Source organism: Bos indicus, chromosome 2 (genome assembly GCF_029378745.1).
Source record: "Bos indicus isolate NIAB-ARS_2022 breed Sahiwal x Tharparkar chromosome 2, NIAB-ARS_B.indTharparkar_mat_pri_1.0, whole genome shotgun sequence".
Lineage (NCBI taxonomy): Eukaryota > Metazoa > Chordata > Mammalia > Artiodactyla > Bovidae > Bos > Bos indicus.
The window spans coordinates 85,980,748-85,997,266 of NC_091761.1; the positions used below are offsets into that span (position 1 = coordinate 85,980,748).

At 35.6% G+C, this 16,519-nt stretch overlaps 1 protein-coding gene across 2 annotated transcripts in view; it reads left to right on the forward strand.

Annotated features, from left to right (window-relative positions):
• The window catches only part of LOC109569074 (MOB-like protein phocein), a 44,723-nt gene that overhangs the window by 14,949 nt on the left and 13,255 nt on the right, over window positions 1–16,519 (forward strand). The window contains exons 1-5 of one of the 2 annotated variants that reach the window (XM_019974398.2): window positions 5–141; window positions 3,622–3,684; window positions 12,586–12,686; window positions 15,850–15,892; window positions 16,083–16,169. In XM_019974398.2, the coding sequence (XP_019829957.1) occupies window positions 82–141; window positions 3,622–3,684; window positions 12,586–12,686; window positions 15,850–15,892; window positions 16,083–16,169 (354 nt within the window). In that variant the 5' untranslated portion in view covers window positions 5–81. Of the gene's footprint in view, window positions 1–4; window positions 142–3,621; window positions 3,685–12,585; window positions 12,687–15,849; window positions 15,893–16,082; window positions 16,170–16,519 lie in introns of those variants that run through there. The other variant, XM_019974408.2, reaches the window with a different exon arrangement.

A 16,519-nucleotide genomic window follows, 5' to 3' on the forward strand; every position in this document is an offset into this window, starting at 1 on the left:
ACGCCGCTCCGCCCCGCCCCCCGCGCAGGCAGCCGTCCCCTACATCCGGGTACCGACTCCAGCCGCCCAGACTCTGGCACTATGGTCATGGCGGAGGGGACGGCTGTGCTGAGGCGGAACAGGCCGGGTACTAAGGCTCAGGTACTATCTCTGCACCTTTAGTGGAGGGGGAGGGGGCTCTTGGTGCCGAGCAGAGTCGCACTTTGAAGCTGGATACCTCTGAGAGGAGGATGGGCCGGGGCGACCGGCGGACTGGCGCGGGCACTGGTGCCCGGCCTGCTCTTCCGGAGCCTCAACCCCTCGGTTTGGCTGAGGCGGCGGCGGCGGCCCGGGAGGCCTGCGTAGCTCCGACTGGAGGGTGGGCGTGAGGGGTGCGTGGGGGCGGCCGAGACCCGGGCTGGAAAGCCTGTTAGCAGCCACTGCTTGTTGTCGCCTTTTGCCTGATCTCCAGTGACCAGTGTCTGAGGGGTGCGGCCGGCCAGGTGGAGACCCTGAGGTTCTATGAGGGTCAGCTAGGGTGGGAGGGGTGTAAACAGCCTACCTTGTCCTGCCTTCCAGTTCCTATCTGGCTTGTGACGTGCCCGACTCCTGACATCCAGCTTGTCTAGCCGGCTCCGGGAGTCCATAATTCACTTTATCCTCCTCCTGCTGTTTGCTTTTGACCACTTCTCACTCTAGCTGTTCTCTGGTCCAGCAAGTTTTCATCATCAGGCTGGGACTTGTTAGATGTCATTCCTTGTGAATTTCTTTGTTATTATGTGTGAAGCATAAGGAAGGAACTGATTATAATTTTATCAACTTTTAGTAGGGCGGTACTTGGGGTGAGTTGGTCCTTGTGTCAGTATTGATTCTTGGGATTTGCAAAAGACGAGTGCTCTTCACATTCCTAAAACAAATCAAATAGGGTAGTTAGACCTCATCTGATTAACCTGCCAGGTGAAATGGTTTGCAATTGGGTACATGCTCCAAAATCAGAAGAGATGTTATAATGTGATTTTAAAGAAAAAGAGGTAAGTGTATGTGTGGGGTGGCGAGCAGGGTAGGGGACCAGATGCAACCGTGCAGCTACTACCTTATGCCAGATAATAGATTTTTAATGCCTTGCACAGAATTTGGGAAGGGATGTCCTTTCAAAGGGAACTTTTAGATCCAGGCATCTTCCCAGATCCATGTTACAGATAAGGAAACTGAAGCCCAGAAATTAGACTGCTTTTGCTAAAGGTTACAGTCTCCATATTCGATTTGTACTTAGTTCACTAGTGACCTTTTCTTTTTCACAAATTGCTTCTAGTACTGAATTTTAGAGAGTTCAGTTTGAAAGCCTTTTGTTTTTATAGTCATGTTTTATTGTGTCAGTTTTATTGGCAGTTTTATGGTCATCCTACTTGGAATTTGTATATTATTTGTGCTTTTTAATGTTTCCAAAATTTCTTTCTTTATAAATGATCTTTTCTCAGATGCTTTTAATTCTCATTCTGTGGAAACATTATTTCTGATTCTTTTAAATGATGAACTTTTATATTTTTGTATTTAGAAGTGAATTTTTTGTACTCACATAAGAATCATCCATTTTTACTGATTCAAAAGTTATTAATTTTGAAAGGATAGACAATCATAGGTTTTAACTCAGTATTGTAACACGCCTATTTGCTATGTTATGAATAAGTCACATATAGAAAGCTCTTTTGCTTTTTTCCACATAGTCATAGATCACAGTTGTTAAATAAAATGTAATAGAAAAGGTTAGGATTTTTTAAAAAGAACTACTTAAGCAGCATTCTGCCTGTCTTTTGTATATCACACTGATTTCCTTCCTGAAATGGGTCTACTCTAAAATGATATATTTAGAATTAGAGTATCTTTCTACTTTTTTTTAAATTGGTTAGGTTGGATTATAGGCACATAGTTGTTTTTCAGTAAATGTTTTACTGAATTAGATGAGAATGTTCATTAAGCTGGATTTTTGGCTCCTCTTTTAAGTGTTTTAAGTATGAGGCAAGCATTTAATTCTTAATTAACTTTTTACATCTTTTCTATGTATTACTATATGTGTTTTCTAATATTTTAAAAACAGAATACAAACTATTTTTTATTTTTTTAAAAATGAAAAAATTTGCAAAGTGTAGTAATAGAAACATTTGTCACTACAAATCAGGAAGAATTTTAAAACTACTTTCTAATAATATGTGGATAATATCTAGGAAGAGACATCCTAAAACAATTTCCAGAAAGTCATTTTTATGTCTTAACTTTTAAAATAAATTTAGTTCATTTTCATTCAGAATAGGCAAATATTAAAAAAGAAAAGATATGAAATGCTTAAGACACTTAAATGGTATACCATACCCATCACGTACTCTCAGAACTAGGACATTACTAATATAGTTAAATCCTTCTGTATCACATTCTTCTGTCTTCTACCCACTCCTAGTCAGTAATGGTGATTATCATTCCTTTTTTTTTTTCTTTAAACTTTTTACTGTTACATGCATTATATTTATAAATATCTTTTGCAATTAAACTTTTATTAATGTGATATCAAACACTGTATTCTTCAGTTTGCTCCAATTTTTAGAGACTTATTCACGTTGACTGATGCAGGGTTATAGATTTTTGGTTTACTACTACCTTTTCCCAGACATTTATTGAATACCTACAATGTGTCACGAACACTTCGGTGAATGTCTGTGAACTGGGCTATCTATAGAGCAGTTCAGAACCCGTACAAGGTGATCCATAAAAATATTCCCCTTAAAAGAAGATTGTTTGAACTTTTCTGGTAGTCCAGTGATTAAGCCTGGCTGCCGGGCTTCCCTGGTGGCTCAGTGGTGAAGAGTCCACTTGCTGATAATGGAAGAGACACAGATTGCATCCCGGATTCAGGAGAATCCCACATGCTTAAGAGCAACTAAGCCCACGTGCCACAACTATGGAACCTGTGTGCTAGAGGCCCAGGATCTGCAACTCCTGAGCCCACCTGTGGCAACTACCGAAACCATAGCCCCCGCTCTCTGCGATTAGAAAAAGCCCGAGTGCAGCAACGAAGACCCAACACAACCAAAAGATAAATAAAATTTTGAAAAGTAGGTTGTTCTTTTTAAATGATTCATTTTTGATGGTGCTCACATTTTGATTTAGAAATTTAAAACATCATTTGCAATTAGAATTGTAATTTATTATAATATCCGTCTTAAATAATACTTAATGGAGTAGTAACTGCTATTCTAGCTATTCTCTTTGGGTAAAAACTGATGAGGTTTTTTACTGCCTGGATATTTTTTTTCATTAGAACTTTTGGAAAAATATTTAACCACCACAAACAAAGTTGTGCTGGACTTGTCAATTAATAACACATGAAAGGTTTCTGAGAGCCATATTTGAGGGGTCTATGGTTGAGAAAACTGTAACTTAGAATTCAGTTAAATAAAATCTTGGTGTTCATTTAAAACATTGAATAAAATTTCTTTTACTTACTAATAATCACATTGTTTAAAATATGAGAATTTTTCTTCTCCCCTGGTATAACTTTGGATCTTTGTTAAGAATTGAAATTAATCATAATAGTATTGCATCTTCTTTGTAACTTTGTATATGCTTTAACCATGACATTTTTTCTTATAGGATTTCTATAACTGGCCTGATGAATCCTTTGATGAAATGGACAGTACACTTGCTGTTCAGCAGGTAATAATAATAGTTTCTTTTGCAACTCCAATAACCTAAGCATTTTATCTCCCTTGGCATAGTTAAGTATTCCTATATTTTTTAGCACAAACCAGAATCCATGGAATTATTGGGGTACTTGCTTAAAACTTTTATCAAACCTCATTTTGTTTTAAGATGGCATATTAAACTATCATCAAACTTAAATACATTTTATTATCTATTAAAATATACCAAATTAGGGTATAAAATTTGACTTTGCTGCTGCTAAGTCGCTTCAGTCTTGTCCAACTCTGTGCGACCCCATAGATGGCAGCCCACCAGGCTCCCCCGTCCCTGGGATTCTCCAGGCAAGAACACTGGAGTGGGTTGCCATTTCCTTCTCCAATGCATGAAGTGAAAAGTGAAAGTGAAGTCACTCAGTCGTGTCCGACTCCTAGCGACCCCATGGACTGCAGCCTACCAGGCCCCTCCGTCCATGGGATTTTCCAGGCAAGAGTACTGGAGTGGGGTGCCATTACCTTCTCCAAATTTAATTCACAAATAATTGAATGCTTAAGTAGAATAATATAAGTATAAAGAAGTAAAGTGTACTCATTATTCATTTGGTAATTGAACATTAGAGAACATGCTTGGCTTGCAGGATCTTAGTTCCCTGACCAGGGATTGAATCTTGGACCCTGGTAGTAAGACTACCACGTCCTAACCACTCTCCAGGGAACTGCCAGGGAATTCCCATAGTTACTACTACTACTTTTGTCTCCCTCCAATATATTTGAAAATTTGTTTCCACTACCAAATAGCTCACTAAGACTGTGATTATCCAGCAGGTGATAGCATGTTTGGTTTGAAAAACCCCTCAGGAGATTTTTAAGCATTTTTACTGAGAACCGTATTGTATACTATGTTGGGTTTAAAAAAAAAAAAAAATTAATCCCAAATGAATAAAACCTGGAAACTGGGAGAAAAAAGTTTCCATAGCTAATTCTTAAAAATCACATTAAAGGTTAATAAAAGGATGACTGAAATTGGCTGTGCTAGTATATTAGTCAAGGCTGTTGGATTTTGATAGCTAGATAGTTAAAGTAGATAGCTATTTGGATTTATTGTGTTGTTTAAAAATATTGGAAAACAAAATAAAAATACAGTTGAATTCTTTGAGTAGTAAAAATTTGACAGGGATTTCCCTGGTGATCTGGTGGTTCGAACTCGGTGCTTCCACTGCGGAGGGCATGGGTTTGATCCCTAGTCAGGGAACTAAGATCTTGAGAGCCGTGCTGTGAAGCCCCTGCCCCCAAACATTTAATAATTTTAACAGAAACATTAAAAACCTTTAGAATGGATTCAGTATAGTATTTAGATACTTAGCACAGGAAATAGAAGAGTACTGATGATTGAATGGCTTTGCCCTTTGCCTTTTAAGAATGTATTGTTTAAAAAAAAATGTGTTGTTCAATAAACAAATATTTAATAGGTTAGTAAAGAGGCCTTATGGAGGATTTGGAAATAAAATCTGGAGTTCTGTGTGTGGAAATTGGCAAAAGTTAAGAGGAAAAATGTGCAGATATTTTTCCCTTTAAAGTAGAGTTTTGTTCTGATGCTATGCTGAATTTATTAGTCCTAATAACAATTTTTTTTGTGAAATCTTTTGGGTTTCTACATATGAGATTATTTCATTTACAAACAGCTTGTTCCTTTCTAATCTAGATGCCTTTTATTTCTTTTTCTTGCCTAATTACTCTGGCTGGAATTTCAAATACTATTTTGAATAGAAGTGGCAACAGCAGGCATCCTTATCTTATTTCTGATCTTAATGGAAAGCTTTCAGTCTCTTCCACATTAAGTATGATGTTTGCTGTGTGTTTTTCATATTTGGCCTTCATTATGTTGAGTTAGTTTCCTCTTATTTTAAGTTTTTTAGTATTTTTATCATAAAAAGATGTTGAATTTTGTCAAATGTTTTTCTGTACCAATTGAGGTCATTGTGTTGTCCCCCCCCCCCCCCCCCCCATTCTGTTAACATGGTGTATTGTATTGATCAGTTTTTGTACGTTGAACCATCCTTCTGTTCAAGGAATAAATCTCATTTGATTATGGTGTATAATCATTTTAATTTGCTGCTGAATTTGCTAGGATTTTTGCATCAGTGTTCACAAGGAATATTGGTTTCTAGTTTTCTTAGAGTATTTTAATTTGGCTTTGGTATCAGGAATGCTGCTATAATGGAGTTAGGAAATATGCTGTTGTCTTCAATTTTTTTGAAAGACTTTGAGAAGGATTGATGTTAGTTCTTTTAATATTTAGTAAAATTCGCCAGTGAAGCCGTTAGGTCCAGGGCTTTTCTTTGGTTGCACGACGTTGTGAATACAAGAAAGCCACAGAACTGTATACTTAAAAATGACTATCCTTTCCTCATTGAATGGTTTTTGACACTCTTGTCAAAAATAATTTAACTTTATGTGAGGGTTTATTTCTAGTTCCTCTGTTCAATTCCATTGGTCTATAAGTCTGCTTATGTCAGTACTAGACCTTTTTTTTTTTTTTTTCCGTATCAACACCTACTTTAATTACTTAGGCTGCACTGGGTCTTAGTTGCGGCTCACAGGATCTTATTTGCAGTATGCACAATAGTTAGGCATGAGAACTCTTAGTTGCGGCTCACAGGATCTTATTTGCAGTATGCACAATAGTTAGGGCATGAGAACTCTTAGTTGTGGCATGTGGGATCTAGTTCTCTGGTCAGGGATGGAACTTGGTTCTTCTGCATTGGGAGAGCAGAGTCTTAGCCATTGGATCTCTAGGCTGTTTTAATTACTGTAGCTTTGTAGTAAGTCTTGAAATTGGGAAGTGTGCATGCTTCAATTTATGTTTTCAAGATTTTTTGACTATTTGGTGCCCCTTGGAATTACATATAAATTTGAGAATCAGCTTTTCCATTTCTGCAGAAAGACTTGGAATTCTGGTAGAAATTGCACAGAATCTGTAGATTACTTTAGGTAATATTGATAACAATATTAAGTCTACCTATGGATGTAAGATAGCTTTCATTTAGGTCTTCTTTAATTACTTTTAACAATGTTTTGTAATTTTCAGTATGCAAGTATTTAATCTTCTGATTTAAATTAATTCTTCCATATTTTATTCTTTCAGGTACTGTTGTAGACGGAGTTGCTTTCTTTTTTTCTTCATATTTTTTATTGAAGTAAATAGTTGATTTACAGTGTTCAGGTGTACAGCAAAGTGATTCAGTTACATATAGGTGTGGATATATATAGCAGTTGCTTTCTTTTTTTTGCTTTCTTTTATTTCTTTTTCTTATGCTGGGTCTTTGCTGGGTGGGCTTTTTCTCTAGCTGCAGAGAGTGGGGGTGACTCTGTAGTTGCCATGCATGGGCTTCTCATTGCTGTGGCTTCTCTTGCTGTAGAGCATGGGCATTTAAGGTCCGTGGGCTTCAGTAGTTGCTGCATGAGGGCTGAGTAGTTGTGGTTCAGTTGTTCCACAGCATGTGGAATCTTCCCAGGTCAGGGATTGAACCTGTGTCTCCTGTGTTGTCAGGCAGATTCTTTACCACTGAGCCATCTGGGAAGCTCCAAGAGTTTCCTTCTTAATTTTCATTTTGAATTGTTCATTGAAGGTATACGCAACTGATATATATATATATATATATATATATATATGTTTGTTATTGTGTTTGGTTGCTCTGGGTCTTTGTTGCTATATGCAGGCTTTCTCTGAGTTAATAATGCATGCTTGGTAATTGTGGTGCATGGGCTTAGTTGTTCCAAGGCATATGGAATCTTCCTGGACTGGGGATGGAACCCATGTCCCCTGCATCGATAGGTAGATTCCTATCCACTATACCACCAGGGAAGCCTGAAACACAACTTATTTTTTATATTGATTTTGTATTCTGCTACTTCATTGGATTCATTTATTAGCTTTATGAGCTTATTTTCTGTTTAATTGTTCTGGCTAGAATTTAAGTATAGTGTTGAATAGCAATGGTGAAAGCAGGCATTCTTGTCTCATTTCTGGATTTTTTTTGTTTTTGGCCTTGTGGGATCTTAGTTCCCTGACCAGGGGTTGAACTTTGTCCCTCAGCAGTGAAAGTGTAGTGTCCTAACCATTGGACTACCTAGGAATTCCTTCGTGTTTAATTTTAGAGCAAGGGAAACCTATCAGTTTTTCACCATTGAGTATGACGTTGCCTGTGGGTTTTTATAAAAGCCCTTCATCATTTTGAGGAACTTCTCTCCTATACCTGATTTTCTGTATTTTTATTATGAAGGATGTTGGATTTTGTCAGAGGCCTTTTCTGCATTAATTGAAATGACTGTGTGTTTTTTCCCTTTTAATATTAATGTAGTGTATTATATTGGTTAATTTTTTTTTTTTAGTGTTGAACTACCTTTCATTCCTTGCAGCTTTCTTCTGATTTGTTTGTATGGTATATTTTTTTCCATCCTTTTACTTCTAGCCTACCTATATCATTATATTTGAAGTAAGTTTCTTGTAAACAGTATAGTTGGGTTATATTTCTCTGTTCTTTCTGACAATCCTTGTCTTTTAATTAGTGTATTTAGGCCTTTTAACCTCAATATAGGCTTCCCTGGTGGCTCAGAATTCACCCGCCGATGCAAGATACATGAATTCAATCAATCCCTGGGTTGGGAAGAGTCTCTGGAGAAGGAAATGGCAACCCACTCCAGTTTCCTTGCTTTGGACATCGCATGGATAGAGGAGCCTGGTAGACTACAGTCCAAGGGGTTACAAAAAATCAGACACAACTGAGCAACTAAAACAACAACAGTGTTAATGTAGTTATTGATAGATATGTTTAGATGTAAAGTTACCTTTTGTTGCTTTTCCTTTGTTTCTTCTTTTTTTGTTTACCCTTTTCTGCCTTTTTAAGGGTTATTTGAGCATATTCTATTTTATTCTAATTTTGGCTATATTTCTTATAATTTTTTGATGATTGTTCTAGAAATTACTAAGTACATGCTTACCTTTTCACAATCTATTTAGAGTCAGTATTTTATTGCTTTGATTGAAATGCAAAAACTATCATTAGTTAGACTTCTTTACCCTCCTCCTTTATACTATAGCTGTCTACATTGCATCTATTAATATATACCTTGAAAACCCTATTGGAGAATGTTGCATATTTTGCTTTCATCTGCCAAATATATTTTAAAGATCAGAGGAAAATAGTCTAATATATATTTATACCCAGATATTTGTAATTGCTGTTGCTTTTGATATTCTAAGTTTCTTTCTGGTATTTTTTTTTTTTCCTTCTATCTGAAGAACTTCCTTTAGTAATTCTTTTAGAGCCATCTGCTGGCTAGGAATTCTCCTTAGTTTTCTTTACTCTGAGAGTATCTGTATCTTTATTCTTGAAGGGTATTTTTGCTAGATATAGAATTCTGAGTTGACTGTGCTTTTCTTTCAGCACTTTAAAAGTATTGTGCCATTTCTTCCTGTCATCTGTGATTTCTGATGAGAAAGCTGCACTCATTTGAATTCTTATTCTAAGGTCATGTCTTTTCCTCCTGGCTTCTTTATATATATATTTTTTCATTTTATTTTTTTTTAATTGAAGGATATTTGCTTTACAGAATTTTGTCGTTTTCTGTCATACATCAAGAATCAGCCATGTACACCCATGTCCACTGCCTACCGAACCTCTCTTCCATCTCCCTCTCCTTCCCAGCCTTCTAGATTTTCACAGAACCTGTTTGAGTTGCCTGAGTCATACAGCAAATTCCCATTAGCTATCGATTTTACATATGGTGTTACAAATTTCCATGTTACTGTCTCCATACGTCTCACCCTCTCCCTTCTCCCCTGCCCCTGTGTCCTTAGGTCTGTTTTCTGTCTGTTTCTCCATTGCTGCCCTGAAAATAAATTCATCAGTACCATCTTTTAAGATTCCATATATATGAGTCAGATATATGATGTTTATTTCTATAATTTATTTCTCTTTCTGACTTACTTCACTCGGTACAACAGGCTCTAGGTTCATCCATCTCAGTAGAACTGACTCACATGTCCTCCTTTTTTATGGCTGAGTAGTATTCCACTGTGTATATGTACCACAGCTTCTTTATCCATTCATCTGTCGGTGCACATCTAGGTTGCTTCCATGTTCTAGCTATTGTAAATAGTGCTGCAGTGAACATTGGGGTACATGTGTCTTTTTCAGTTTTGGTTTCCTCAGGGTATATGCCTAGGAGTGGGATGACTGGGTCATACGGTGTTTTTTTTTTCTATATGAAACTTTTAGTATTTTATTCATTTTCATAGTTTTACAATATTAGTAAAAATAATGACCCATTATAAATAAGTATAAAATGGAAGTCGATGAAAAAATAACCCCAAGTCTTCCTTGACTCCCATCCTCCTACCAAAAAACTAGCTAGTATATGGCAAATATCCTTTTCACACATTATCTTTAGGCATATATTCACTTTGTAGTGGTGGATGGTTTACTCGCTAAGTCATGTCTGACACTTGAAATGCCGCGGACTGTAGCCTGCCAGGCTCCTCTGTCCATGGGGTTTTCCAGGCAAGATTACTGGAGTGGGTTGCCATTTCCTTCTCCACATATGGTGGTTTTATTCCTAGTTTTTTAAGGAATCTCCATACCGTCTTCCATAGTGACTGTATCAATTTACATTCCCACCAGCAATGCAAGAGAGTTCCCTTTTCTCCACATCCATCCAGCTTTTATTGTTTGTAGAGTTTTTCATGGCCATTCTGACTGGTGTGAGGTGGTACCTCGTTGTAGTTTTGATTTGCATTTCTCTAATAATGAGCGATGTTGAGCATCTTTTCATGTGTTTGTTAGCCATCTGTATGTCTTCCTTGGAGAAATGTTTGTTTAGATCTTTTTCCCACTTTTTGATTGGGCTGTTTGTTTTCCTGATATTGAGTTGTATGAACTGCTTGTATATTTTGGAAATTAATTCTTTGTCAGTTGTTTCCTTTGCTATTATTTTCTCCCGCTCTGAGGTTGTCTTTTCACCTTGTTTGTAGTTTTCTTTGTTGTGCAAAAGTTTTTAAGTTTAATTGGATCCCACTTGTTTATTTTTGTTTTTATTTCCATTACTCTAAGAGGTGGGTCATAGAAGCTTTGATTTATGTCATCGAGTGTTCTACCTATATTTTCCTCTAAGAGTTTTATAGTTTATGATCTTACGTTTAGGTCTTTAATCCATTGTATCTTTGTGTATGGCATTAGGAAGTGTTCTAATTCATTTTTTTGCATGTAGCTGTCCAGTTTTCCCAGCATCACTTATTAAAGAGGCTATCTTTGACCCATTGTATATTCTTGCCTCCTTTGTCAAAAATAAGGTACCCGTTGGTGTGTGGGTTTATCTCTGGGCTTTCTATCTTGTTCCATTGGTCTATATTTCTGTTTTTGTGCCAGTATCATACTATCTTGATGACTGTAACTTTGTAGTATAATCTGAAGTCAGGAGGGTTGATTCCTTCAGCTCCATTCTTTATCAAGACTGGTTTGGCTATTCGGGATCTTTTGTGTTTCCATATGAATTGTGAAATATTTTGTTCAAGTTCTATGAAAAGTACCATTGGTAATTTGATAGGGATTGCATTAAATCTGTAGATTGCATTTGGTAGTATAGTCATTTTCACAGTACTGATTCTTCCTGCCCAGGAGCATGGACTGTCTCTCCATCTGTTTATGTTGTCTTTGATTTCTTTCATCAGTGTCTTATAATTTTCCATATAGGTTCTTTTGTCTCCTTAGAGATAAAAGGAGATTCTCTTTATTTGTAGATGTTTTATTCTTTTTGTTGCAGTGGTGAATGGGATTGATTCCTTAATTTCTCTTTCTGATTTTTCATTGTTAGTATATAGGCGTGCAAGTGATTTCTGCGTATTGACCTTGTATCCTGTGACTTTGCTGAATTGCGATTAGCTCTAATAATTTTCTGATAGTTTCTTTTGAGTTTTCTATGTATAGTATCTTGTCGTCAGCAAACAGTGAGTTTTACTTCTTCTTTTCCCATCTTGATTCCTTTTATTTCTTTTTCTTCTCTAATTGCCATAGCTAGGACTTCCAAAGCTATGTTGAATTGAGAGTGGTCACCCTTGTCTTGTTCCTAATCTTAGAGGGAATGCTTTCAGTTTTTCATCATTGAAAATAATGTCTGTGGGCTTATCGTACGTATATGGCCTTTACTGTTTTGAGGTAGGTTCCTTCTATGCCTATTTTTTGAAGCATTTTTATCATAAGTGGGTGCTGAGTTTTGTCAGAGGCTTTTTCTGCATCTATTGAGATGACCATATGATTTTTATCTTTCAGTTTGTTAATATGGTGTATCACATTGATTGATTTGTGTATGTTGAAGAATCCTTGTATCCCTGGAATAAGCCCAACTTGCTCATTGTGTATGAGCTTTTTAATGTGTTGTTGAATTCTGTTTGCTAGAATTTTGTTGAGGATTTTTGCATATATGTTCATCAGTGATTTTGGCCTGTAATTTTCTTTTTTTGTGTTGTCTTTGCCTGGTTTTGGTATCAGGGTGATTGTGGCCTCATAGAATAAGTTTGGAAGTGTTCCTTCCTCTGAACACTTTCTGGCTTCTTTATCTTTAGTTTATGTCAGTTTGATTACCTCTGGGCATGGATTTCTTTGGATTTTCTTGTTTGGTATTCACTCTGCTTTTTCTTATTGTGGCAAAAAATGCATAACATAAAATTGATCATTTTTGCCATTTTTAAGTGTATGATTTTGTGGTATCAAGTACATTCACATTGTTGTACAACCATCTCTGTCTCCAGAACTTTTTCATCTTTCCCAACTGAAAGTCTGTACCCATTAAACAATAACTCTTGTATGATTTACTGTGTAGTATGATATTTTAATTAACTGTAAAACTTGTTTGTTTGTAGTATATTCAACAGAACATAAGGGCAGATTGTTCCAATATTGACAAAATTCTTGAACCACCTGAAGGCCAAGATGAAGGTGTGTGGAAGTATGAACATTTAAGGTAGGTCCTCATGATATAGCAAAATAATAGTAGTACTTCTATTAGTAAAAATAACCTTTAATATTAATTATGATTATGAATCATAAATTATTTAACTATAGACCAAAAAGCCAGATTCTAAAGCTTTTATGTTTTCAGTGTTATAAAGTTTTCAACATTGTTATTTACTGATTGTTTTCTGTATTTATGGATTTGGGCCGTCTTATCATTTTACACAGTTTTCCTTAATCATATCCTTTAATCACAGATGCAGTATTTCCAAGTACCTACTCATTTTTACTGCCTACTACCTGCCTACTTTATTTCTCTCTAGAGGGCCTAGTCTAGACTTGGTAGCTGATGTGTTACCTGTCAACGAGTATGAATTTCCAGTCTTCTCTTTGTAAATGAAGATTAATTGTAATCCTGAAATACGTTTTAGAGCTTTTAATAATAGTCTTTGAATGAAAAAATTGATTTCTAATGAATCATGAGTCAACTTTATTTATTTATTTATTTTTTTATGAGTCAACTTTAGAAGCAGCTGTAACCTGAAGTTACTAGGTTCTTTCTTTTTTTTAAATTAGGTTATTTCTTGAAGTTAAAAACTTCCCATTGTAAATGGGAATTGATAAGTTAGAGAAGGCAGCATGAAATACGTGTTCATCCAAGTTTGTTACTTTGAGTTGATTTTTAAATAATAAAGTAGAGATATGAATTTTCCTGCATAAATTAGACCACATTTCCTATGATGAGTGCCTTAATTTGTAGATAAGGTACTTTTTCTGTTGTTTTGTTTTGATGCCATAGGTTTGTCTAGATATTGTTAAGACAGTGTCTTGTCGTAACAGTTCAGCTGTTTCAGGGACTTCTTTGTAAGCTGCCAGTTTCTTGGGCAAGTCACATGACTACTTGATTGGGTTTTCTTTTTTAATACATCTTGATGGATGATCCTTGAAAGCTGATCATTGAAAGCATGATGGATGATCATGAGTATGTAGATATTATGCCATTCTTATAAATATAGAAAACACTTTAGAATGATATATACTCTGCCTTATTTTAATCTACTTTGAAAATAACTACTTACTTACCTGTGGGATTAAGGATGAAAATAAGCAAGGGTTTTTTTTTATACTATAAGCCTAATTTCTAAAAAGTTAGGGTTCATTTTAATTTACAAGGTTTTTATTTCAGATCTAAAAAAACTTTTTCCTCCCTACTTAATTTAGACTGTGAAATATGCATTATACAAAACTTGTAAAATCTTTCTTATGCATATTCCATTTGTCCTGGTGCTATTGTTACTACTTTTGTTACTTTTTAATATAATTTTTTTGGTATAATTCACTTATTTTTGTTTTGTATAATTTAAATATTATACATCACATATATATTGTTTTGTGTCTTTATTATAGTGTATACATCTTTATAGTTAACCAAAAAGAGTTTTCAAAGTAGTTTGATTTTTTTGCATGTGCTTAATGTTACTGATTTGAGGCTTAAAACTTGCTATTACTGATTAATGTAGTTGATTATATGTTAATGGGGATTGAATCTTGATCTCAGTGAAATCTACCAGTACTTCTCACTGAATATTTGTAATCAGGAAAAGATGCTGTTTCCTTTGAATGGCTGCAATCCCATGCCAGTGTATAGGGCTTAGTGACTAGAGGGGTAGTCAGCTCTGGTTTGACCCTTCAGCTGCATAACTATGTATGTGAGCCCTGTGTTGAATTAACTTGAAGCTGTTAAGTTTACACTGTTTGCCACAGATTGTACCTATAACACTGCCAGATCAGTTAGCTTAATTTTCCTGTTGGCTGTAAGTAGATTGGACTAGTGAGAAACTTTTTTGTCACCACTTGTCTTTACTACTTAGTGGAAAACAACTCAGAAACATAAAACATGTAACTTACAGATATTGAGCAGTATAGATTTATGTGCTGCTGCTGCTGCTGCTAAGTCGCTTTAGTCGTGTCCGACTCTGTGCGACCCCATAGACAGCAACCCACCAGGCTCCCCCGTCCCTGGGATTTTCCAGGCAAGAACACTGGAGTGGGTTGCCATTTCCTCCTCTAATGCATGAAAGTGAAAAGTGAAAGTGAAGTCGCTCAGTCGTGTCCGGCTCTTATCGACCCCATGGACTGCAGCCTACCAGGCTCCTCCGTCCATGGGATTTTCCAGGCAAGAATACTGGAGTGGGGTGCCATTGCCTTCTCCAATAGATTTATGTAGTGATTCAGAAATAGTGTTATTTGTGTACTCTTAGAACAACATTATTATTAGGCATCTGAAGTGGAAATAGATAGCTGATAATTTGACCTTTTTTGTTTTTTAATTTGCTTTCTTCTTTTAAAAAAAAATATTTCATTTCATTGCTGGCTATGCTGGGTCTTTGTTGCTGCATGGGCTTTTTTAGTTGTCGTGAGTGGAGGCTACTCTGTAGTTGTGGTGAAATGGGTTTCTCATTACCGTGGCTTCTCTTGTTGCACGGCACGGACTCTAGGCACACTGGCTTCAGTAGTCATGGCATGTGGGCTCAGTAGTTTCAGCTCTCAGTCTCCAGAGCACAGGCTTACGAGCTGTGCTTAGTTGCCCCAGCAGCATGTGGAATCTTCCCTGACCTGGGACAACTGTATTCAGATATATACACACATATAAGTTTTTATATAACTGGAATTGTACTGTGAATATAAGTATATATCTTTTGTATGTTTATGTAATATCAACATTTTACTATTTTCTAATTGCTAATTTATATTTCAAAGAAATTTTTTATGTATAGAGTTTAAGTGAACATCTTTGTACATATATCTAGATTGCAGTTCTGATTGTTTCATTAGAATAGATCCTTAAGAGAATGACTTAGTCAAAAAATACACACTTTGTAAGGTTCTTGGTAAATATTTTCAAATTATTTCTCAGGAAAATTATACTAATTTCTAGTGTTTAAAGTGATCAACTCACTGAAAACTGATATTGAATGTTATTATTAGGGTCGTTGGTTTTGGGTTTTATTTACTAATGTGTATGTCTTTGTAAGGAATGTGCCATGTGAACTCAAGTGGTGTTGATAATAGTGATGAGAAAGGATGGTATTTTTTTTTTTTTTACAATTAATATTCTAAAAATAATATGGAGAATAGATAAGGCTTTTTCATTTATATATTTACCTTTTTAGGCAATTCTGTCTTGAGCTAAATGGACTTGCTGTCAAACTTCAGGTAATATTTTCTTTAACTTAAAACTAATTGAAAGTTCTGTTTTTTTTTTCTGTTTTTATAAATTAATGTGCTTACAAAGACATCCAGAATTTGTAATTTATTCTAGAATTTTGGACAAAATGTAGCAACTCAATTGATAAACTTTTTCATTGTTATTTTACATGTTAATAAGTGTAACAATTTTTAACAGAGTGAATGCCATCCAGATACATGCACTCAGATGACAGCAACTGAACAGTGGATTTTTCTTTGTGCAGCTCATAAAACACCGAAAGAGGTGAGAATGTATAAAGTTGAATGACTAATAAATTCATTATAACCTAAATCTCTTCAAGACAATGATAGACAAATTTTTTTTGAGTTTTTAGGTCACTGTTTATTTTGCTCTTTGGTTTAGAGTTCTTTGATGCAAGGTTATTGTCACAGTGTTACTTTAGGATTTCTTTTGATTAGTATCTTTTGAAAATTTTTTAATTAAAATATCATTAACCTACACTATGTTAGTTTCAGGAGTAAAGCATACTGATTTGATATTTCTCTAAATTACAAAGTGATCACCATGATAAGTTTAGTTTACCATCTGTCATCATACAGAATTACTACTGTATTATTGAGTGTTTCTTATGT